The 25,025-nt window shown below is 43.2% G+C and overlaps 2 protein-coding genes across 11 annotated transcripts in view; one reads left to right on the top strand and one right to left on the bottom strand.

Moving 5' to 3' along the window:
* LOC107217233 (metabotropic glutamate receptor 7-like) overlaps positions 1 to 396 on the bottom strand; it is a 76,732-nt gene extending 76,336 nt beyond the window's left edge. Inside the window, exon 1 of the mRNA XM_015654650.2 lies at positions 8 to 396. The gene's annotated coding sequence lies outside the window, so the exon portion shown is untranslated. The remainder of the gene's footprint in view (positions 1 to 7) is intronic.
* Positions 397 to 479: 83 nt separating this feature from the next.
* LOC107217230 (E3 ubiquitin-protein ligase Rnf220) overlaps positions 480 to 25,025 on the top strand; it is an 83,042-nt gene continuing 58,496 nt past the window's right edge. For 3 of the 10 annotated variants that reach the window (XR_006904379.1, XM_046739824.1, XM_046739826.1), the window contains exons 1-4: positions 480 to 686; positions 1,467 to 1,580; positions 3,295 to 3,820; positions 24,282 to 24,419. Coding sequence is in view for 9 of the 10 variants with exons in the window: in XM_046739824.1 (XP_046595780.1) it covers positions 579 to 686; positions 1,467 to 1,580; positions 3,295 to 3,820; positions 24,282 to 24,419 (886 nt within the window). In the remaining variant the exon portion in view is untranslated. The other 7 variants (XM_046739825.1, XM_046739823.1, XM_046739829.1 and 4 more) reach the window with 7 other exon arrangements.

Raw genomic sequence — 25,025 nt, 5'->3', positions numbered from 1 at the left:
ATCTTACCGATGGTAACTTGCCTAGCTCTTGGTGGAGTTCGAGGATCAGAACAGAAACCCGCAGAGATGAATAAGCTGCTGGCGCATTCCGCAAGATGGTGCCACCTATCCCCGTTCATTTACCGTTGAACTGCACTTCCTTCAAGTCGCACATATTTTGTCTTAATTTTTGTTTTCTTCAATAATAGGTGTCTAGAATTCGTACTCTGATGTTCTTTCAAGTCGTAACTTCGTAAGTCAAACTTTACAAATGTGACGCAATTCCAAAAACCATGCAGTTTCGAATTGTTCGTCCGTAACAATGATCTGACAACCAAAGGTGCGTTACAATTTACGGCTTTCGAGTATGACAGGGTTGAACGAAGCGCGTTTCTGTGACTAATTAGTCGATAACTGGCAGTTGATCGAAGATGAAGATGGCGATCATCAATCATCGAGGGATGGCGAAGATAACGCATCGTGAGGAAAGTAAAAGAGAGCACACCGCGGAGTGAGGATTTCGGGCGATTTGTGAATCGGACGTCTCCGTGCGCGAAAAGGTTGCAGGCCAATGGTTGTCGCGTGTGCGTCGGTCGCGCATGCGTGTCGAGGTCGGTGGGGGCACCCGCCATGTCGTGCCCACGCACGCAGCCCGCACGCGAAAGGCCGTAGGAGGCAGGAGGGAGCCGCCGTTTCGTTTCTCCTGGGTAAGTTCGTTTACTTGAATCAGTCTGCACTGGCATGGCCACGAGGTAGCTCATCGTAGCTGCAACCACCTCCACCACCGGCACTTTCTCACACGCACACATACACATAACCCTACATTCCCATCCCATACCTGGCTCGCAACCCGCGGAGGGCTCATGATACAGCCGATAACAACGTAGCCAAGGTAGCCGGACAGCGCGTCTCAATTTCGAGGTTATGTACGCTGAAGCGCGCGCGGTTCTAAAGCGGCGCCACTGCGACTCGACACGTTATTCGCCGGTTCCCGCGTGTGCTTTGTTTATTCACCTTGTGACAACTGTGTTATACTCTTGTGACATCTTCGATTTATTTATTGCTAAGCTATTTCAAATTGAGCGCGTCATAATTTACCATATTTTTACGATCGTTCGCTCCTGTCGGCCAGTATTTTGAACAACGTAGTTTTCCGCCCTTTCGAACGTTACATCCTTTCACTTGGTTTAATATTTAATCCTATACCATTTATACCTACGTCGTAGATTTCAATTCAATTGCTTCGATTCTTCTACTTATAGTTGGATGTCGAACGTCGTCGATCAGGTAACCGACAGTTTTGCGTCACGCGTAGGAAGCGATCAGTAACGTTCGAAATTTGAATTAAATTTCACCGCGGCTCGGAGCGCGGGAATCGTTTGTACGGATTCTCCGTACATCTAGGCGTTTTATTCACGTTCGCGGTATCTACTTTCTCGAAAACTTTTCTCGGGCTGAGACAATAAGCGGGGAATCCTATTTTTTAGATGGACAACTCTGCTTACGTGCCGAATCATCTCACACCACCTTCTCTGGTCGTTTTTTCACAAGGCGGGGGCCTCCCAGAGGCTCCGAGAATGCAAAGACCCTTCAACCCACAAGTTAGTGGTTTTTTCCGTAAAGCTTACCTTGCCTAACTTAGCCTAGTGCTTAGCTTAGTCTCACAGATATACTAAAAAGAATACCAAACACTCCAATTACTCACTGGTCCTGCTATCATTATTTACTTAAATCCTGCACGATGTTTCTTACGCTAATTTCTGTGTATGATTTTATCCAAACTAAGCCCATTTTCTGGTGTTAGTTCGTTTTGGCTGAGTTTCTGATCGTGTGTTTGTATCGTTTTATACAACGTAGTCGAGATTTTTCTCTTTACAATAAGTGAAAAACGAAACTATTGACAAAGCTTACACATTTGCACGGTTCTTTCCGTACTTGTTGCGACGGTCCAGCAACACGTATTGAATATAAACGAAAGTCTTTCATTTCAATCGGATGACAACATATTTGTTCGGATTTTTTGTTAAACGCCATTGCTGATGACAAAATAGCTGGTTTTCACATCGAGAGGGCTCGATTCACGTAGTTAATAACTAACCAAATCGGTGAAATTATTTGATAAAACCGCATAGTTTTCCAAGCTGCAAAAACGCATGTGAAAAAGAGTGCCATGACTATTACGTTAGTGTTGCCTTTGGTGAAACTTAAATACGTTTATTGGTCGACGTATTGAAAAGTCATATAACAAAATTGAAAATCAAGAGTAGAATAAAATCTAATAGATAGAGACAAAGTCAAAGTCAGAGCAGAGAAGGCAAGAAATGTTCGTTGATAATATCTTACGGCTCAAATCGTCGAAGGAAAATATCAATACATAAACTATTGTATTACAGAGGAACCAGTAGAAAAGAACATTTTGCACTTGATCAAAATTTTTTTTATCTCATATGTACTTTTGATTCTTTCAAAATCATTTACAACCGTGCAGTAGGGTTGATCAACTAGTATGATATAGAGGTTACACGCAAATGGAAAAAAGTGTTGTGAAACTCAGTGCTTGCAGAAATGCTGCAGAGTGTCGGTACATAGTCAGTGACGAAGTCTAGTGGGTTCGAAAAAAGAAATGGAAAAATTAACTTCACTCTTGTGTGATGATGAGTTTCGTTTTGGTCGTAGGAATGTTTTTTCATTCACGTTTTCATCAATTCTCCACCAGTTGTTAAGTAACAGTTCATCAATCTGTAGGCACCACGTGGAGATTGAAAGACAAAAATGTTTGATCCTGTGCATTCACGGATTCCCACAATATTTCAAAACCTTATAATTATTATTTAAATACGATCTTTGTCAAGTGCCTGACAGACGGCTCGAGGGCACCAGTACGGTTAAACCAGATTTTGCTACGAACACGAGACACAATCAGTGAAGTAGATCAAGGTTCGCAAGATTCAAGATGGTAATACCATGGATTGTTTTTCGGATGACTAAGTTTTCTAAACAAGAATAAACCTAACGTGACCGAAGTTTTATGCCGTTGAAGAAATAACTTCTCCAGCTCGATTGGTGGCCTCGAGTCAAACGAAATCCGAAACGATAAATTTCTTCGTTCGAATACGCGGTAGCATAAATAAAATGAAATACCATTGAAAGAAAAACGCAAGCCAATCAAATAACCTAGAGTAACGACGCGCGGACAGATAAGCAAACGAAACAAAGGAATGGTATCGTTTCGAAAATTCAAACACATAGTGTAATAATCAACGATTTCGGAGAGAAAATAATATACTGAGAGAGGTTGTGGGTGGCAATGAACAGTGGGGTTCGTTTTTCGAATCTAAGGTTTCAGATTCCAAAGATCTTCAAGTGCCGTTCAGCACCGCGGCGTCCTTGGGTTACGGTCTGCATCACATGCTTCATTTCCCGGCGCAGTTTCTCCACCCTTTGGACCCAAGGTCACCTTTCGGGGCCTTCCGGCCCCTCGGCCCGTCGGCATTCGCGCCCCCCAGCAAATGTCTGAAAGTTGAAACTGGGAACACGACCGTGTCATCGGGATTGGCGTCGATAGGCTCGCTCTCCAGTATGTCGAACATGTTCTCACCGACGCTGCCGTCGAGCGGCGTCGCCGGCGGTGCCGGCGGAGTCTCGACGGCCGGGGTCGGCGAAGTCGCCCCCCAAAGTCCAGCCGGGTCTGCGAGCCGATCCCCGCCGGGAAGCGGAATCGGAGTCGGGCAGGGTCAAAACCGGGGCGCGACGCCCGACGACGAGGACAGGGACGCCAACGCGACACCCGGCTCCGAGAACACCGAGAGGTCGACCCCGGAGGAAGGCAGACCCTACAGACGTGAGTGCAGCACACCTTTATCTTCTTTCTCCGTACGTAGTTCGCGATGTGGAAGGGTGAATGGCGCCGGATATCGGTGAGGGCTTATTTGGGAATTACCTCTGATTGTATAAGGTCGCGATGTGGAGGAACTACTGGGGAATGCGCAGAGAGCGTGGGCTTGACGCGGTCGCGCTTGCAGGAAATGGGTTTTGAACGAATTTCTCCCAAGCAAAAAGATCCCGCAAATTCATTATGGCAATTGGCTAGCGATCGAATTGGCTGGATTTTCAGTATGTGGTAGTACATATCCACCCAATCAAAAGTTGCCACGGTCACAAATCGGAAAAATCAGTAGTTTCCGAGATACAGGCTTCGGAATAGAGGTGTACAGATTGTGTGATATCTATGGATTTCCTGATTTTCATGAATTATAAAAGCCTCAAGGGGACTTGAAATCAAACAAGTCACTCCGAGAAACTGCACGGTTGATTCTCAAAGATTGGCAGGAAGCTGTGATTGATTCCATCGATGCATTGATTCCATCCATGAACTCGCTGGTTTACCGGAAGTATGTGCAACGGCACAGTTCTCACGTCTGTGCGAATCGGCTGTGCAGTTTTTGAGTGATATATTTGATTTCAAGTCCCTCTTGAAGCTTTGTAATACGTAAAAATCGCTTAACTCATAGATATCAAAAAATCCGTACACCCCCTTTCGAAGCCTATATCTCGGAAACCACCTATTTGTGGGACCTGTGTCCGTGAGAACTTTTTATCGGAAGGATAGTACTTGAACATACTGAAAATCCAGCCAATTCGCCTAGGAGTCAATGTCCATAAAGATTTTGCGGGATACTTTGCGATCCAAATTTTTTTCTGTTATTTCAGGGTTCGCACGCACAAGGAAAACCTGTAACACGGGTAAAATTCAGTGAATTTCTCACAGCAAAAATAAAATTGGAATTTTTAGTTTGTTGAAGAAATAAACTCATCCTTATGCGTACAAAGTACTATCGATCTTAAGAAAAAAAAAGATTGCACCCGAAATTTTGTTGCGTCGCTCAACTTCATACATTCTATGTACATATTACCTAATACCAAACCTTCTTCCATTTTTTTCTGACGCAAAATCCCAGACTATTGTTTGTAAATTGATAGGCAGACAGTAAGACAGTTACTAGATAATATTAAAAGTATTAGTAATAACGTGTAAAAAAAATTGTCATCAATCAGGGTCATATTTCTTGAAAGATTATTGGAAAAATCCTATTTTCAGGTTGAAATACTTGGAAAAGTCAGTGAATTTTAGATTCGAAAAAGCGTACGAACCCTGTATTAGTTTCTTGTCATATAATATAAACGAATCTCGGTACTTGTATCGGTTATATTTAATTTTTTTCACTCGATGAGAATTCAAAATTGAAGGGAAGACTTTGATTGGCCGAACCGAAAACGACCTACCAGAAATGCTCGACAAAAAATGTCTTTTTTTTCCAAATCGCAATAAAAATTTGAAGGAACATTTCTAACTTGGAGAATCGTCACAAATAAGCCCTTGAATATTGTTGTGTAATTGTTCGTTAGCAAATGGATAAACATCCGCAGGTTAAATTATGTCTGAAATTCAGGAACACTTTCAGAGTAGGCAATTTATTGTAAGGCGTTGATTTAAAATCCGTAAAAAATTTATCTGCGGTACGGATCGGTACGGATTGACGAAAGAAAAGGAGACTAGGACTTTGGTCGGAAGGAAAGATGAAAAATGAAAGGTCGGTTGAGCAGCCTGCACAATTATATTTTTCCTGTTACTCAGTCAATAAGGATAGTGTCACGGGTGGTAACTCAGATGTTTGCTTGACTTTCAAACAATGTAACCACGTCGTGTGATAATAAACAATCAAACTAGACAGCGAGAGACGTAGATATGTATATATATATATATATATATACACAATATATACAATATCATGTACACGATATATATATATATATATATATATATATGCTCAGAGTGTTGTGTGCTTTTAAATCTATCCAGTCGTTTATTTGGCCGTCCCGACGACCCGCAGCTGTGTCAGTAAGTAGGGAAGTGATAGCGAATGGGATAAAACGGCCTGTTTATTTTTCGGCTCATCTTAATTACCGAAAGATCAAGCCCCATTTATCTCGGACGCGCGCGTTCCAGAATTTCCCTTTTTAATTCAACACAAAAAAGGAAGCAAAATAAATTCACACATTTGTGAAAAGAAAGCAAGAAACATTTTTAGCATTAACTAGCTGCTGTGTTGGCCATTCGAAACCGTTTATTAACGTTTGTTACTAAAAAATTTGTCTGCTGTATTTTTTGTCTTTCGCTAGACTGATTTTCGTTTAATTGTCCCCGGGAAGAAAAAACAATTCGTTCAGGTCTGCATGAGCTGACGAAAAATAGGATAAAAGCGAGTAACATACAGGGAATGAAATAGAACATAGGGGGATAAGCAGTGTAAAAATGGCTTTTGCGAACATTGTAGATATTTTATGAATAAGCAGGTATTATTAAAATATTAATATCCTGAAACTGTCTGAAGTGGTTTTCGAAAAAAATAAAGAAAACTAAAAAATATGATATCATTTTTACCCTAGATCTGACTTCATTGATTTTTCTAAAAATTCAATATGTTACTAAGGGAGTCAACAGCTTTTACAAATGTAATGGATTGATTTTATGCTCGATAAATTCGTGATACAAAAATTATTGTTTCTCAAATTTTTGTTTATCGCTAAGGTACTCTTCGAGCAAAATTATGAAACTATTATTTTCACATTCCTTATAGATTCCACAACATGTCGTCTGTTTTAATACTATCTGCTTATTCATAAAATATCATAAAGATGTTCGTAAAAGGCATTTTACCCTCCTCATCCCCGATGTCCTTTTTGAAAGAAATATTCACGTACGAATACCGTTGCACTGTAATAAATAGTCCCGAATGTTTCCTCACGCTATTTTCGTTCACGTCAACTTTTTGACGTGCTTGGGGCATTCGATACATGCAGGTATATCGTAGTTTGTAATTATGTGCTGTTTGTCAAACACGCGTGTATGTACGTTCGTTTGAAATCCGGCATGGTAGCAATATTTAAATGCATTCGATACCTCGACAAACCAGATACAGGGACGCTCGAATACGACATAGAGTAGTGGAAGTGTTTGCGATATTTGTGAGGAAATTGGTAACTCGAATAACCTCGTTCCAAAATATTCAAAAGAGCTCTGAAACGTTCCCTGTCATACTACAGCTGCCGCAGCAAATATTTCAATTCTAGTTTTCTTTGTTGCGATATTTGTGTCGTATCCGTTATACGATACGGATGGATGTACCATTGTATGTGCAATGCGCGGCGTATTTCGTATTTACGTTCTATTCATTTGTCCATTAAAAGAAAAGGATTTCTATCATTTTTATTTGTACGGAAAAAGTTGGTGGGGGGGAATGAAGGAAAATTTAACGCTCGGAAAAATGGTGCTTCGGGGACGCAGACAACAGGGTGGCTAAACGGTTTCTCACGCCGCTGTCGTAAAATAGAGAAATCATCGTAAAAGTGGTTGTTACTCGCTGCCCTCCTTTCCCAGCTCTGCCCGGAGGTTTGGATGGGGCGAAGAGGAGGACGAGGATGGGGGAAAAGGAGGGGGAGGATGACGATGATGGGGAGGATGGATGGGGGAAAAAAAAGAGGAAGAGAATCAAAGGGAACGGGAGAGAGAGAAAGAGGTGTCTGTAGGGGTGGAAAATTTGATTACTAAATAATTTGTACGACGTGCTAGTAAATCCAGGCCGCAGTTGGCGTGCTCTAAGAATATCAATGAGGACTAAGCGATTTTCCGCTCGCTCGGCTTCGGCCCGGTCGCCGAGGGCTGCGCGGACGGCCGTCATACGTGCTTATTGTAAACCCCGTTGTATTTACGTCGATTTTATAACGAATACTACCTTTTCTTTTTTTTTCACACCCGCATGACGTGCACTCTACGGATAGATCATCTATGTCATATTTTTTGGTCATATTATTCGGAGAAATCACGCCTCCTAATGTCGCATCCTTGTGTGGATCATTCAGGAGTCTTGCAAAACGATGCCTCCTGGAATCGCGGTAAAAAAACCTACGTGGTTGCGAATGGGTGATGAATTCGAGCATAATTGCAGAGGATTCGTGAGAAATTAACCTTTAGCCGGTATCTTGGAGTCGTTAGTGATCTAAGAATTTTTAAACTTTAGCTAGCACCTTGGGATCCATTAAAATCGTTGTTGTGGCCTTTTTTATATATTGTAAAATACACTTGAGTGAATACCCGAAAAAAAAAGCAATTTTCGGTCGGGGTATTTAACGACCCCGAGGTGCCAGCATCGTTATACCAGGTAAAGGTGCCAGCTGAAAGTTAAAATTGGATAATATAAGACATATAGAGAAGCGAGTGTACCTACCGCTAGTCGTAGATCGAAGTGCGGATCGTTTAAACTAACTTGGGATGTCAATACGTCCGTCGTCACAATTTGTCCGGTATAATTTATTTAGAGAGTGGCAGACGTCGGACACGCGTGAACGTCGATCTCCCTGTGGTTGGGTGCATCGCACACCGGCTGTATCAGCTGAAAACATACCTACATACGTATACATCCATGGTATCTCGGCAGGACGCAGGTACAGTCGGCGTATAATGTTTGATGTTTTAACGAGTATTTTTCAACAATTCTGTTCCACTGTCATACGTCAGTGCTGCCGGCGGTTCTGCCGTTTCGCGTCAAACGGTCATCGTACCCATATACGCATGTACATAACTTCAGATCCTTTTCCGGAAGATCGCGTTGCGATGGGTATAATGACGGGCGAATAGACATCACACGATTGCGAATATATAGAAACCATGGAAGGTAGTGGTAACGAGAAGCATCTCATAATACGGATTTTCGACTAGAAAAGTGTTCACCAAAAAGCGACAAATAGTGCATGGAGAGTACTTAAGGCGCAGGAACTCAAATGGGCGAATTGACAAAAGTTGTTACAGTAATCGTACACATTAGGCTTATTTTTAGTACCTACTACTAGCGTTGCTAGTGTTCGTTTTGCACCGGAGAGTCATTGGTTGCAGGAATGCCCAAGATCGACTAATCGATGACCTTGCAATGTGATTCGTAGAAAGTTTTCACTGCCACCTTATATTTCCTCCACTGTTTTCGGTGCATACGGAACACCAGTGCCATCTTATTTCAGGCAGCTATTCGTATAGGTACATGGAATTCCTGCTCCTTACGTAGTCTCCGTGAAATAGTGGTTCAATAAGTCACCAGAATGGCGTTAATAAGCAACAAGGCTTCAGTCTGATTGCCGCTTTGTGGAACTTTTGCTACAGCAACCTCATCTCAATTGTACTCTATTTTATGGACATGTTCTATACACGGAGACAGTCCTCCTTACCTCTATCCTCTATAATATACGGAAATAAAAATATTGTAGATGTTAAATCTCCTGTGGTGAACATGTGGATAGCACTTTTTTGGAGTTCAATCTACAGCAATTGTGGCAAGATTTGCAAATCCGATTACGAGAGTTACAGCACGCTTAGGTAGGTCTACCACAATCGATGCAGATTTGACACCAAAAAAGTGCTGTCCATATATTCACCACAGGAGATGTAAAAGCTACATAAAATTTTTTTCGGTGTAGGAACCCAATTACAACTCCGCCGTCTCTCTTCGCGTATCCCTGCAAAGGCTGGATACTCATCCAGCATACTTATACTAATGACCGACCGAGATTCGGTTCGGGTTTCAGTTTCGGCCAGTTTCGGCCAAAAAATCTAGTTTCGGTCTTAGTTTCGGTTTCGGCCAAAATATAGCCAAAACTCGAGTGTTCGTGAATTTTCGTGCGTCGTTCGGTAAACTTCGCAGCTAACTCGTGCTTGCTCGCCACTGTCCATTTAATCGTGAGTTGAGGTTATGTTTTGCGAATGAGTGATTTGGTAAGTATTTATTTTGTTTTTATTAGTACTTCGTTTTATTTTCATTAAATTATCTAAACTTCTTGTTATTGAACATTATCTTGTTGAGTTTTATTTCTAAACGACAAATGAAAGTGGTTATATTGGATTTCGTTGTACTTGGATTCGCAGGTTTATTTAATATATGTAACTGTTGTTGAATTACGTGCTATATCCTTATTTTAACAATGTTTCCCAAACAAACGATTAAGTAAATGCTATGATTAATTTATTATATTGTGTGATCTTTATTTACTTAATAATTTTGGTTGGCTATGAGGGAATAGGAGAATATAGCTCGCAAGAATTATCTAGTCAATCATCTCGACTCATTCTTTTCCTTTTACCGCGCGTTTTTTCTTTTATATGAAAATACCGTACGATTTAATCAGACTTGGGAGAACCAATAATAGTAAAAAAAAAACAATTTTCCCATGTTCATCAAATGGGAGAACTTCAATGCCGTTGAGCTACCTCTAAATATTTTTTGACAGCGCTTCCCTTGCGCGAGGATTTGTTGTTAGATGCGAACTAAAGACTTTTCGGGTGATGAGCAAAAAAAAAAAATATCGCCCTAAAATGACACACCCTAATTTATATATATATATATAAAACACTTTTTCTTATGTGTTAATAAATGTTAAAAAAACAGTAAATTTCAGTAAATAATCGTAATTTTAAATGTTTTAATATGTTTCGTCTTCGGTTTCGGTTTCAGCCGAAACATAGAGCAAGACCGAAAGTTCGGTTTCGGTTTCGGTTTCGGCTGAAAAATCAGTTTCGGTCGGACATGAACTTATACATCCTCCGAGTGTGAACCGAATTGAACCGCACCAAAACGCCTGCGCAGTATAGTCATACTATGGCAAGCAATACAACTCCACCCGTGTACGACAACCTGCCACACGGTATACAGTAACCGAAAGACTGGGAACATTTTTATCGCAACTTGGTAAAGGTCGAGAAAAGCCGAGACCAACTCGGGCTGCAAAGGCGGAGTCTCCGTGCTGAGCAATCTCGCGGTTACGTACCTACCTCTCCGTCGAGACTTGAGAGGCGCCGCGACGCCCGAATACAACAGACTAGAAATAGATCCACCGAAGCTCCGCCTCCGACTAGACGCGTCTTCTCCTCTGAGGAACTTGGAGGAACCTCGGAGGAGGGCGTGGTGCTGTTTCCACCTCGAAGGGAGGAGTCCTTCTCGGCAATCCTCTGAACTCGTCGAACTCTCGGATATTTAGCCGAAAAAAAAGACGCGATTGCACCGCTCCTAGATTTTGTCATTACAGTTGCCAGCTATTTCTGCAATTCAAGCTGCACGAGCTATGCGGAAACTTATTTTTCTTGCCACGATCGACTGGCATACCGTTTAGCCGTGCATCGTTCAACCATATTACATTTATCGATTCATTTGGGGTTGCGTTGACGTTAGATTCAAAAGTTTCACTCACTTTTACCAGTTGACGAAGAACACTGTAGGTATGTATGCACTTTTAACCCTACCACAGGTAGACGCGTATGGCAATAGGTATGTGAACGCGTTACCGCCATGTGAGACGGCGCTGCGAGAGCTTCTGATTCGTGACAGAAATCACTAAATGGTCGTTCGGATGACGGGCTTCGAGGGATGTAGAGGCTGCGGTGTTGTCCAGCTCGCATATTAATATCCGCCGAATCAAACGTCAGGCAAGCATTGTCCCTCGCCTGTCACTGTATCGTGCAGTCCCAGCAATGCTTCAAACCCGTTCATCAAAGTCGTTCCTTACAAAGTTGCAGTTTTTCCGAATCTTCGTCTATTCGTTCTCTCCTTTGGAACGTTGACTCGTGAGTTCAACAGCCGCTGCATGGCGTGTCTTCTCTAACGCAGGGAAGTGCTCTAAGCTCTCCCTGATTTCCTGCTACTAATGAAGAGGTTTCCACCATGGTCTGATCGTTTCGCAAGGGTTGCTCTTTGGTCGGTTTAACTCGTGAAAGGACCCCGCAGAATCCTTATGGCAATTGGGCTTCCGGTCGAATCGGATGGATCTTCAGTATGTGTAGTACATATCCTCCCGATCAAAAGTTCTCATGGACACAAGTCCCAATAATCAGTAGTTTCCGAGATTAGAGGCTTCGGAAGGGGGGTGGATGGATTTTTTTTATATCTATGGATTACGCGATTTTTACGAATTACAAAACTTCAAGGGGGGCTAAAATCAAATATATCACTCAAAAACTGCGCAGCCGATTCGCAGAGACTCTGCAGACGCGTGAAAAACAAGACAAATCGATTATTGCAAGAACCGGAGGGTCTCGTTCTTCGCCCGAAATCTGACGTTGCACATACTTCCGGTATACCAGCGAGTTCATAGATGGAATCAATGCATCGATGGAATCAATCACAGCCTTCTGCCTATCTTTGAGAATCCACCGTGCAATTTTTTGGAGTGACTCGTTTGATTTCAAGTCCCCTTGAAGCTTTATAATTCATGAAAATCAGGAAATCCATAGATATCAAACAATCTGTACACCTCTATTCCGAAGCCTGTATCTCGGAAACTACTGATTTTTCCGATTTGTGACCGTGGCAACTTTTGATCGGGAGGATATGCACTGTAACATACTGAAAATCCAGCCAATTCGACCGGGAGCCTATTTCCATAAGCATTCCATCTGGTCCTTCGTAAAATCTGTCGCCGTTGTCACATACCGATGGCATGAAATGATCTATAAATTTCGACAACACCGATCACTCGTTGCGCGCAGCTCAAATGTTCGGGGATGATGAGGGATCGCGGATGGTCAGCGAGTTTGTTATATAAAATTGTCACTCACCGATCGTAGAGCATGGATACCGTAGCCCTGTGGTTAGGTGGCTAATATTTCTGACCGCAAAACGGCAAAGTTTGAATTGAACTGTCAACATCAGAGAGGTCCAAACCGGGATTCTCGACGGCCAAGCAGCGTTTCGCGGTCGCGAATTTGTAGGTACTTCAGCTGGCTACATCAGTTCTGTATATGTATACGCTGTGGTTCGTGGTTTATTGGCGCGAAAGGAAACACGCGCTCGTCGCCCATGACACGCGTGTACGGCAAGTAGGCACCTTCAACGCACGCGGCAATTTTGTCAGACTCTTCCTGCTGTTTTCTTTCTTCCAATTTTGACGTTGAAAAAACCTTGCCAATGTCAAATCCTGAACGTATACGGATTCGCGCCCGTGGTGACCGATTCTCCGAACTTCCTCGTCCTCGGCTCCTCGACATCTCATTTCACCCTTGACCCGTTATTACGCCAAATGCATTTCTCGCCCGGGTCGTAAGCGTCGGCAGAAAGATTGTAAATCAACCCGGAGCTTAAGCTTTATCATTACCGTGAGTTACGCGATATTGTCCCGCAGGACTTAAAGGACATCTTTGACACTCAACGTGAAGTAAGTCTCTGACGTTGAAGCTAAGGAGACGTCGTTCATCTCAACCATCCCTCTTGCCCACCACACGTACCGCCGTTTATACGTTGATAATAAAAAAAACTGACCATGCAGTGCTTGAGTTCAAACATTGAGATACATCTTTCTCCTATACCAATTCTCATCCTTCGTGACAATTGGTTTCCATGAACTGCGCAAATACGATACTCCGGTATTAGGTCAAACTACGCAAGACGTAGAATATACATAACGTTGGGGGCGTGTTCGCTTTAACGACTTAGATATTTGACAATATTCCGTGAGTCGTTCCGTGGCTCCCGTTCGTTTGCCTACGTTTCTTTCCCATGGAAATGTATGTACATACGTATACCGGGACATATAGCGCGCATATTCGTACGTCCATTCGGTGTGTAATATGTTATATACATGTATACCAAGGTATAAACATACAGAGCGATTTGCCGTAAAAACATCGCTGAGCCTATGGCCTTGCGAAGGTATTATTAGAGGCTCAAAATAAGATTGCTCGGTTGACTCCCCTCGGACCCTACGCGGTTTTATCAGACTCTCGCGCTTACGACTCTGCAGTGCGACGTTGAATGAGAGTACGAGAGACGAGTAGATAGGTGGATAGGTGGATGGAGAGTAAGAGGGCGAGGAAAGACCCTCATCCTGTACAGAGTTATGCCGGACAAACCACGACATCTTTGAAAAAGATTCCTCTGCTTCAAGTATCATCCGAGGTTCACTGCAGATGCCTTTAGTGGAAGAATTTCGCCGTTTATTGCACCATCGAAAAACCATTCTACACGTGTCATTACACCGATCAACACGAATTTTGACTCTGGGTTCTCGATGTCTAATTTTGATTTCTTCTACGTAATTGATAGATGAAAAATATTTTTGTCAGATAAAGTTTGTTTTTGTAGAAACCAGAACGATATTTCGGATTTAAGGAAAACTGACTTATTTTCTCAAACGTTTATTGTAAATAGAAACAAAACAAACTTCAGTTTTGCATTCAAATGACTTTTATTCGAAAATAGTAATTAATAATAAACGACAAATGTAAAATAATTGATAAAGAAAGTTTAAAAATGAATATTTCTTGTATCAAACCCCAAACGTAATCTCCCATCACGCTCTCATTGCACTGCCCCTGATAGCGTTAATAACTGCAAAGTCCATCACATCTTGGTGAAAACGTGTTCCTTTTCCTTACGAATAGGCATCCATATTAGCTATGAATCAAAAAACTTCAAGACTTATTCATCAACGTAAGAAAGACAAAAAAAAACTTTATAACTAATAAAGAAAAGTTTTGTTTATTACTCGATGTAGGGAATCGAAATTCATTCATGTCAATCGAAACTCGGAAAAAAACACCATTTTTTTGTTCAATTGTGTTATCAAGGAATGAAATATTTTTTCCAGATTTTTAATTCCATCGGTCGAATCAGTTTCTGCGTCAACGATCAATTTTGTCGCAGCAATAATTTTATTTTCGTCATTACTCGGGGTGAAATATTCCGCACCGTTGGTTAAACTACGCACCTATAATCGAGACGTGAAATGACGGACGAGCGTCGCTTTCTCCCTTCGCGTTAGGTACCCACTCCGAACGAAAAGCTAAAAACAAAATACACTCGAGTAAATTCCGTTGGCCCTATGACACGACGTCGTAACAGGCGCCCATAGAGATATTTACAACACCGCAACGTCGACTGACTACGATTCCCCTGTTCGAGGAGTGAGAAATGGCTCTGACGACAATTAACTGAAATCACAGCCAGCCGAAGGTGTTTGTCACTGTCTAACCTTTTATCTCTTTCTATCAGCCTCGGCTTCGGCTTCGCGCTTCGTGGAATACTCCGCGATTTGCGTTGTAGTCGCAACTCGACTACCGTCCCTTCTCTTCGAGATACTTTGCCAGAAGTTCAAATACGCCAAGCTTCGGTTTAATTCTAATCGGTTTAAATCAGCGCCGAATGACGCGATCCTCGTCCTCCAGGGCGATCGTGTGATGCCAGTGGCATTTTGAAATCAAAGCGAAAGAGTTCATCGGTTCTCTCAACCTTGTCGGCACGTCCCTCGGCAGCACTCCACCTTCCCGGCTATTCCCCCCTGCCGAGTTAACCCGATTAAGTAATTAGAGGATTTTTAATCTTGTCGCCCTGACCGTTTTCGCGCCGGTCACGATTCCGTTTCGAGGGTTGGGGGGGGAGAAAAAAGCATACACTTGTATTACGCTGTGTGAAATTCAATTGCTGATTAAAGAGTTTAGTGCTTTCGGTGCGAGGCCGGCTATGTTAAAGGCGGCAAAAAGAAAGAAAAAAGTTTCGCCTCCCTACCGCCGTCACCGAGCCTGCAGCCGCCTGTCTGGATCAATTAGTTGGGCGAACGTTTCTATCTAAAAATTCCTCGTGCTTCTCGCACCTTTTGACTGCCAACACCGTCGTCTCATCGTCCATTTCCTTTTCTCTTCCGCCTCTACACCTATCCTTTTCTAATTCTAAGCGGGCTTTTCAGGAATTTATCGTCGCTTATCACGGCTCATCGCTTTCTGACAATAATCTCCCCGCGTTTCACCGTCGGATTCATTCGTTGCTCGCTTACAAAAAACTGCTACCGCTGCTAAATTAAAAGGTTAAATAGTTTCCTCGTGTCACGAGACTTTTTTGACTTTCCATACGATTTTTCCCCATATATTGTGTGTCTCGTATCCTCTGGTCTCGATTAGTCTAGGGTTTCGAATGTAACTTGATAGCCTCGATCAGGCTCGCGTAATCTAGCCAAGCGACAAATTAAATTCAGATTTGTCACGAGCGAACAAGTTGCGTTGAGTGACTCGTGCGAATGGAAGATTTTCACAATAAGCCAGTTGACGTTGTCCGCACACCGGTGCCGCAGAGATCAACCTGTAATTGGGCTTGACAAAACTGAATATGGACTTTGCACGTAGGTAAAGTTATATCCATGAAAGAGATATATTACTGCTCAAGTATCTCGATTTGTGTAACCCAACCCACTCTCTCTGGTGAGTTCCATCTGGTTTCCCGCTTCTTAAGCGGTAACCCAACAGTCCCAGTGGCGTAAACCACTTCCAAAAGGGCTCAAAGAGCATCGGGTAACATTCGTACGATGGGAGGCTGCTCCTATAGACTAAGCGATGCTACGCGGATGACGATGACGATGACGATGACGAGGGTTGTAAGCGCGGCGGTGATTCGAATTGTTGTGACGGCAATTAACTCCTTCCACGGACAATTTTGTACCCACCTTCGTTATACAAACGGGATCCCCTCCCTCTCGGTCTAACTGTAGTTTTCGTCACCGGGTGTTTTTGTTTCATCGTATTTGACAATTATTCGATAATTTATCAATGCGGTCCCGCACAATGGACCGGCTCGAGCCGGGACCTGCGGAGAGAGAGCAAGAAGCTGCAGGATGGCTGCAATTTCAAAGTCGTTTTGCCTTGAATCCGCGCGCCTGGTAAACGTTGTTTTAAATCTCAAGATCAGATCTCGCCGTTCCTAAACGCCCTTTGCTATCTTTGGATTCAATCACATCGGCGTACTACGTAACCTCCCTTGGGGGGGTCCCAAATCATACCTATTTTTAGGACGTTTTTTTTAAAAAACACTATCACATTTGGAGCAATTTGAATTTGAGGGCTTTATTATTCGTAATTTTAAGAGTATGTTAGAATTTATTCATTGAATTCAATAACAAAATGGCGGCATAGCGTATATAAGTATCGAACGACTCCGACCTTGAGGGCTTCTGCGGTGGCCCATCTCCTGACATCAGTGTCCAACTTGTACCAGATAGAAACCTTTTTTCGAGTTGAAAATACCTTTTCGGGTTCGAGCACGTAGTTCATATGTTGAAAACATTTTTTTTCAAATATGTACGATTTCGACCAAAAAATTTTGGGATTGCAATTCAAAAATCTAGCCACGGGTTCGAATCGATAGACAAGTTTTACAGATTGTGTCAAAATTTCAAGTCAATCGGATAAAAATTGACCGAGGAATCTGCGCCACCAGATTGAAAACGTGGTCGTTTGCTATTTATACGTGCCATGAAAAATCTAAAATGTGCTTGAAACAATAGATAATAAAGCCCTCAAACTCAAATTGCTCCAAGTGTTTTTATTTTCTTTAAGAAAAAACTCCTGAAAATAGGTACGATCTTAGACCATTCAAGCTGTACCCCCCACCCCCCTTAGCTCATTATCGCGAAACTGTTGACAAGGATTCCTGTTTATTGATCATCATCGGTATCGCCAATGTTTATTAATCGGACAAGGATTAATAGTTTTCTGTGCCACAATATCAGAATTCCCCGAACACCCAGTGTCGGAGCTTCGCATAATACTGGATGTGTTTGCGGTGTGAAAGTGTGGTTATTTCGTAGCACGGAGAGTCGTCGGTGTTTGGCGGGGTAGCATAGCTTCCAGGAGTTGAAACTGATTCAGCGAATAACCAAGCGATTGTACGAACAAAACTATCTCATTGTGTGTTAATTCCTTCGACTGGTCGTCGGCTGTTGGGCCTTCTAGAACCTTGCACGATGGGACTCACTATCTGTCTCGCGAAGACTCTCGGGGGAAGAAGAAGCCTCTCATGCTATACTCTCGTTTGAAAGTCTGCACACAGCGCACCTCCTCTTATGGAAAGTTAGTCTTATACCCCCCCCCCCATCCCCACACACACACACACACACACATGCACACGTGCGCGCACTTTTATTCCGCCCGCAGCGGCGGCATCATAATATATTACTTACCCGAGTTACATTGTGTTCCACACTCCACAAAGACGCGAATCTGTCTTGAAATGTAAATTCAAGATCACTCGATTGTACCTGTCCTGCAATAGGCGCTCTGAAATTGTAGATGGGGTATTCTTTATTCGCTCGTTCACCGCGATTAAACGTCCTGGAGCAATTCTAGACAAAATGCATGTCAGGTAGAACACGTGTAAGCATCTGCGAATATACCTGGATTCAGCAAACTCCCGTTAATACGCCGAGCCGTAGTTGCGACGTATGGTTTACGAGGAATCGCGATGATAATGATGGGTTATGAAAATTGTTCGAAATTACAAAAAAATTTGAGACGCAATTTTCAGCAGCTTAGCGCTAGAAAAAGTATCCCGAGTTTCCCCCGTGCCAATTCCCTGGCAGGCGAGGCGAGGTGGAAGAGGGCACATATTGGATCATATCGTATCTTCTCACACCCCATGAATTATGCATCTCAGATCCCGAATACCCTCTTTACTCCCCCTTACCGCGATTTGCTCTCGCCGACAACGAGCATCGGAACGAACACCGTGCTATATAGACACTGAGTAATACTCTGGCCAGTCTCGTTCAAAATCTCTTCGTAATTAAAGGTGCCATATATTTTACTTTAAGCAAGGTTGTCGGCTGTGCAGGGTTCCTATCAAGACCTGATCGTTTATCACGTCGCTAAGGATTATAAAATACACGTTTAAATTACTTTGGCTATAACCGAAGAGCGACTTTTGAACGTATAAGCGTAAACCGAACGTCTCAGTTGATGGTATAAATAAAAGAAAACATGAATAGGATTGAATAATCTTTGCATTGTTAGCGACTGGGATTATTTTTTAAATTTCAACCGCCATTTCATCGTCAACGATGATTTTGTACTCGTGCTGCGTGCCGTGAGAAAATAAAAACAATCCGAAAATCCGATAGGGTCCGAAACGTTTGCTGCAGCGTAAGTGAGAAAAGTAAATATACGCGAGTACTTTTTCATCCCATACCTACCGAACGCTTCGGGGGACCAGGCTTCAAGCCGACGAGATAAATCTTGGATTACCCGAGCAGGGTTCGCTCCTTCTTAGCAACACGCGCTTAGCACCGTCTTACAATACCTACTATAACACTACGACACTTTCGAACTTCCCTCTGTCCGCTCTCGAATACCGACTGTGCAAACTCATCCGGATAGTCTTGTGCAGCTTGTCGCCGAAAGCTGCTCATCGGTAGAAACCCCCACCCCCCAACACAGGCGGACTAAAACTGTCAGAGATTCTTAATTTCGAAAGTCGATGGGTCAATTGATCCCGCAGGTGAGAATGACGAGAATAACGGCGTAGAATTTGAAAAAAGGAATAAACGTCGTCGCGAGACGGTTGGCAGGTAGGGGGATCCGACGTAGCGGAGCGGAACCATGGAAGGGCCCTCTTAAATTAATTACAGGGAAAATATCCTGGTATCAAGGATCCCTCCTCGCAGCGAAGGTCCTTGAGGAGGCGGCTACACCGGGCTCAGCGAAGTGTTTAACAGGCGGGATTCCTCGTTAGGTAAAAATTCGCTGAGAAAAATTCCTTCGCGTATCCAGCTGAGGGTGAGATTTAAGCAGTCTGGATCCTCGAATTCGTGGTCCACGGGTAGCAGCTAGGAGGCGTAATCTCGGCCTGTCTCGTTCCGGCATCATTCCTCCTCCGCAATATACCCCGGACCACTTCCAGTCACTCTAAATCTCCCCGACGACCTGGAATAAAAATCTGTTTCTTTATAAATGATTTCCCCGAGCGTCAAGCGGATACGGTGTTCCAACTTTGGTCCGGTTCGACAAACCGACAGGAACGATACTCGTGGCTTATCGTAGATACACCGAAGGAACCAACGTCCCTACACGTCACCTAGCACCAACGAGCCGGGCTTTGAACGTAATGCCCATTGTAATCCCATAAGTAGCATAAGTCCCAATGACTCGATGGAATAATTCTGATAGCTTTTACCTTTCTCGGTTTACTCACTCTTCTCGCGTATTATAACCTATAACTGTAAGTCCTACTACGTAGGTAGATATGGTAATAGCTAAGGTACCTTTCGTTTCGCAAGGAATGTTAATATCCTCACCGTGGTATCTACCAGGGAAACTCATTTGACTAGGGTGTACTCGTATGAACAATCTATCCGACAATCCTCCTTCGATTTTCGTTGCTGCGTCTGTGTGAGATGAACATGATTTCAGGACACGCGGTTTACCCTGAACACTGATTAAATGCAGAGTACAGATGGTATCGCTTACTTAATTGCATCGAATTTACGCCAAGGCACGCGACTCTGATGTTCTCACGATGGAACAATGAAGACATTCATTCTTGAATCCACATCGAATCTGGAACGTTGTAGTCTCAGATATTTCGCCCCGTTCCCGCGACCAATGGTCAAGGAATGTACATTTTATGCAAAGAGGGAAACAGAAATTACCTCATTTCTACTCTGGAATTGGCTTTGAGAACTCTTGAAACATTCGAATTAACTGGATCTAATATAATCGAGCAAACTTTCACCCATGCGCCCGAAATCGGTTGCAGCTTTCCAACGCGTTTTGTCATCGAACTTGTCATTCTATGTATAGTTCACATCGAAATACCAGTCAGCAGATTGGGTTGCAGTCAAACTGCGCGCGTCGTAGTGGGAAGCCTTGTAAAATCTTTGCAAATTCAGGATGCCCGGGCCGCTAAACCACACGTGATGTTCAAGGGCACCCCGACCAATAATGCACGAACAATACCTGGAGGCGATATTTGGTGTAGATGGCTACTCTGTATGAAATATCAACCACCGTGAAACATGAACGGCCTGAGAAACTTCAACTTCTTCGTACCATCATGTTGTATCCTATATTGCTAATAGCGTCGTTTCTTCTTTTTTTTTCTTCATTGTCATTGTTTCCTTCGTATGCCATGACGATTCTGTTTTTGATAGCTGTTTCTTCATTATTCATATCCCGTGTTATATTTGTTTGTAACATTTCTGTAGCGACACTAGAGCTTCTATCAATTAAGGATGCATTGGCGGCTATGCATTCTGAATCAAGAGTGAGTCTCGTCGACGATATTGAATACATAGTTCACGATAAGATAAATATCTGAAATACATAGCCACTCCATTAAGCGACGGTTACTACCAAGTTGGTGGAGATTTTACTTTGGTGTCTGCAGATTTTTTTTTTTCACCCCGCCCAGGATTCTTCTGTTTCACAAAGCGGAACATGCAAATGATACATAAAATACAGGTAACGCGTAGACTGACTTTTACAGATTGAAAAATTAAAGTCAGTCTTCTGGCGAAATTTAACTTACGTTTCTACTTCAAATGTTTGAGTGGCAGTAATGCAGCTGGTCCAATTTCACCGCAATCTTCTACACGAATTCTTCCGTACGATTATTATACCTCGTACACACAAGAAAGTTTGACCCGTAAATTCTCATGTAGGTGTAGGATGGCAGAATCTCACGCTGAGTATCGATGCGGCTAACTCGATGCAATCCAACCCACTCGCCCGAAGATCTCCCTCCCTCCCTCCCTCCCTCGCCATCTCTTCAAGCCTTTCTTTACTTCCCTCCTGCCGCACTTCAAGTATGCCCACAAGATTCTCTCACGAGGGACACAAGTGGCCTGCCCGCCGCGCCGTGTCCTTATACCTCGGATTACTTACGAACGTTATAAGGTGTAAACAAAACCGCGGAGCGATATTGGGAATTTAATTTCGTACCGGCATCGTACAAATCCCAAAGTTTTTGTCAAAATACCGCGAAGAATATCATCGCAGACCGAAAGCCAAAGGGGAAAAGATCATGCGGAAGGGCAGGGGAAGGGGAAAGGGGGGGGGGGGGGGGAGCTAAGAGGCTCGCCAGTAGCAGCGGAACTTCCATCATGAATTATTCAGAGTGTCGCGATCTGGTCGGCTTGGTTGACTGTGGATCGTTTCCATGGACGGATGGTCTGACGGTTTTCTCTTTCCACTCAATCGATGGAGTTGGATTTTTATATTATTTATATTTTTTGTTACCCTTCTATACCCGCTGTTCTTATTCGCTCGCCTCGACGGAGAACTGAACTTCAGATTAAGATCACAGCGGCAACTGTCAAGCAACGCGGACGCTGCCTTTTAGGGGTGCCTACCGGTTCTTTTTTCCTTTATTTTCTTCTTCAAATTCTTATCTCGTTCATTCATGCATTGATGCGACGTATTGCGAGAATGCGATTAAATTCTTTGACGCTTGGTGAATCGGACGGGGGTTAGGAGAGAAAAGGCGAATGTTCTCAACGAGAAATTTGTCAGAATGAAAGAATATTTGCAGTTTTCTGCAGTGCCATTTTTTTTTTTCGCAACTATCGGGCAGTTTGGCCGATATCCCGATTGAATAATCTCGAAGAAGAGCGAAAGCGAGTAACGCATGTAAGAAATATGCCGGAAAATATTTTGGCGAGAGTTTTAAAATTCCACTTTGACGACGGTGGCGTATTTGCAGCTCCCTTATAACTCGGCAATGAAACGCCTTCCCATCTTCCTCAGCACCTTTTGAGGTTCTTTTCTTCTCCCCAAAGACCTAATTGTATCGGACGTCTTAATCAGCGTGTAAGCTTAAGCTAGTAAACGAAAGCGCCTTATGCTCTGCATTTCAAAGGGCACAATTTAAAAGTATGTTAAGCCTCCGTGCCTCTGGCATCCTCCGACATCCTCCGCTGCATCCACCTACCGTAATATCCACATCCTGGAACTAGGATCTATACGAAGTTATACGTATATTTATTCGTTTTATCTCTACACGCCGCGTTTTTGAATTGGAATATTGTAGCAGCGTGGCCATTTTGTTTTTTCGTAAAGCGATATTGAAGACAAGTCGATTCCCATATTGGAATAAACCGGTGCATAAGGCACGTGCGCTTATTCGATGAAAAGTAATATTCAACAAGCGATTACAGGCCAGGAAAATCAAGGGCTACGGTAAGGGCGAACTTCTGTAGTTACCCAGCGAATATGAGTCGTGATATGTGAGCGAGATTAGAATCTAACCCGGCAGGGTGGAACGTTGGAACGCGTGTGGGGTGAGTAGCTCAGTCTAGGCCCATTAAACCGTCGATTATTCCTGGATAAAGGTTTATCTTTGTACCTACTGCTGTTCAAAATTGAGGGGTGGGGGGTACGGCTTGGACGATCTAAAATCGTACGTATTTTTACGAGTTTTTTCTTTTAAAGAAAATCAAAACACTTGGAGCAATTTGAGTTTGAGGGCTTTATTATCTATAGTTTCAAGCACATTTTAGATTTTTCTCATCGAAAGTAATAATAAAATGGCGGCACGGCGCGTATAAGTAGCGAACGACCACGTTTTCGATCCGGTGGCGCAGATTCCACGATCAATTTTTATCCGCGATCGACTTGAAATTTTGTCACAATCTTTGAAACTTGTTGATAGTTTCGAGCTCGTGGCCATATTTTTGAATTTAAATCCCAAAATTTTTTGTTTGCAAGCGTATATATTTGTAAAAAAATTTATTTCAACATTCGAGCCACGAACTCAAACTCGAAAAGATGTTTTTAATTCAACAAATTTTATCTATCTATTATATACAAGTTGGACAGTGATGTCGGGAGATGCGCCACCGCAGAAGCCCTCGACTTCGGAGCCGTTCGTTACTTATGTGCGCCATGCCGCCATTTTGTTGTTAATTTAAATGAAAAAATTCTAAAAAGTTCTTGAAACTATAAATAACGAAGCCCTCAGACTCAAGTTGCTCCAAGTGTTTCGTTTTCTTCAAAAAAAGGTCCCAAAAATAAGTATGATTTTACACCATCCGAGCTATACCCCCCCTTAAATGAAAGAGTTTTTGAATTTCGAGTCTGAAAACGCGTCCCGTACTCGGTACGCCTACCAGTGAACACAACGCGCAACAATATCTAAGAAAACAGGACAGCTACCCGTACCTGGCCCTGTTTATATATTTGTTTTTCTTTCATTTCGGTTTGTGGACGTCGCTGCTCGTCCGATCAGTCGAGTTATTCGGCCGCTCCGGCGTGCATCGGCGTCTTCTGGCTTCCGTTGCTCAACTGACGAATGCAAAGCTAGAAAGAAAAGAATACCGTTTCCGAGCTTGGCGATCGTGGTGTGTGATCGAGTGAGGTATCAGAAATGAAGCTCGTTCCCGTTATTAGTGTTACCTACTGCTTGTTTGAAAATTAGTCAAGAATGATGTTGTGTCATGGGGTGATGTGTTTTTAGTGGGGCCCGTGTTCGGGGGTCGCTGCGGTGCGGAGGCCCTTGGATTAGGTTTTGGATTATCACTCGGCCCAACCTACAGGTTCGCTCTTCCTCCGGGACTTGCTGCCAAGACCACTAGATGCCTTGTTTTCGATCAAGGTAGGCTTTAACACGGCATATTACAACACCCAGCATAACGTGTTCCAATTACTTGTTCCCACATTTCTATTGTCAATCACCCCAAACCCGAATCTCAGTCGGTTTTAAAACTTGTCAAAATAAAAAGCCCAACGATCGTTGATTGTTCTGTCCACCCTGCATCCCATTTCGCGACAATCCGGTACAATGCCAACAAAAGAGGATCACCGTCGTCTTCGGAAGCTCAAATCAGCTATAATTTCATTTTGCTGTTTTTTTTTTCTTCTCATCATTCCTTCCTCATCCTTCTGCATGCGTGCCGCGCTATTGTACAGTATGTTGAATAACGTCTAGTAGAAGAGAGGACCAGAGTCCCGGGTTAGCGGCTCGGTCTGCGTCAATGGCTGATGAAATAATTGAGGCAAAAGTGACAGAGCGTATACACGTAGGGTGGAACTTCCCAGGACGACGTGTACGTGTCCTGGTTGCGACGAGTATCCCGGGGAGCGCGACCCTCCCGGTTACACAGCTTACCAATTAATTCCCATATCACTTGGCGAGGCCCGGTTTGACGGTAAGCGAAACCGACGTCTCGGACAGCCAGTCGCGTTCTTAGCTGAAGTGCTT

This window comes from Neodiprion lecontei, chromosome 5 (assembly GCF_021901455.1).
Source record: "Neodiprion lecontei isolate iyNeoLeco1 chromosome 5, iyNeoLeco1.1, whole genome shotgun sequence".
In the NCBI taxonomy this organism is placed as follows: Eukaryota; Metazoa; Arthropoda; class Insecta; order Hymenoptera; family Diprionidae; genus Neodiprion; species Neodiprion lecontei.
This window is presented reverse-complemented; position numbering and strand designations above follow the sequence as displayed.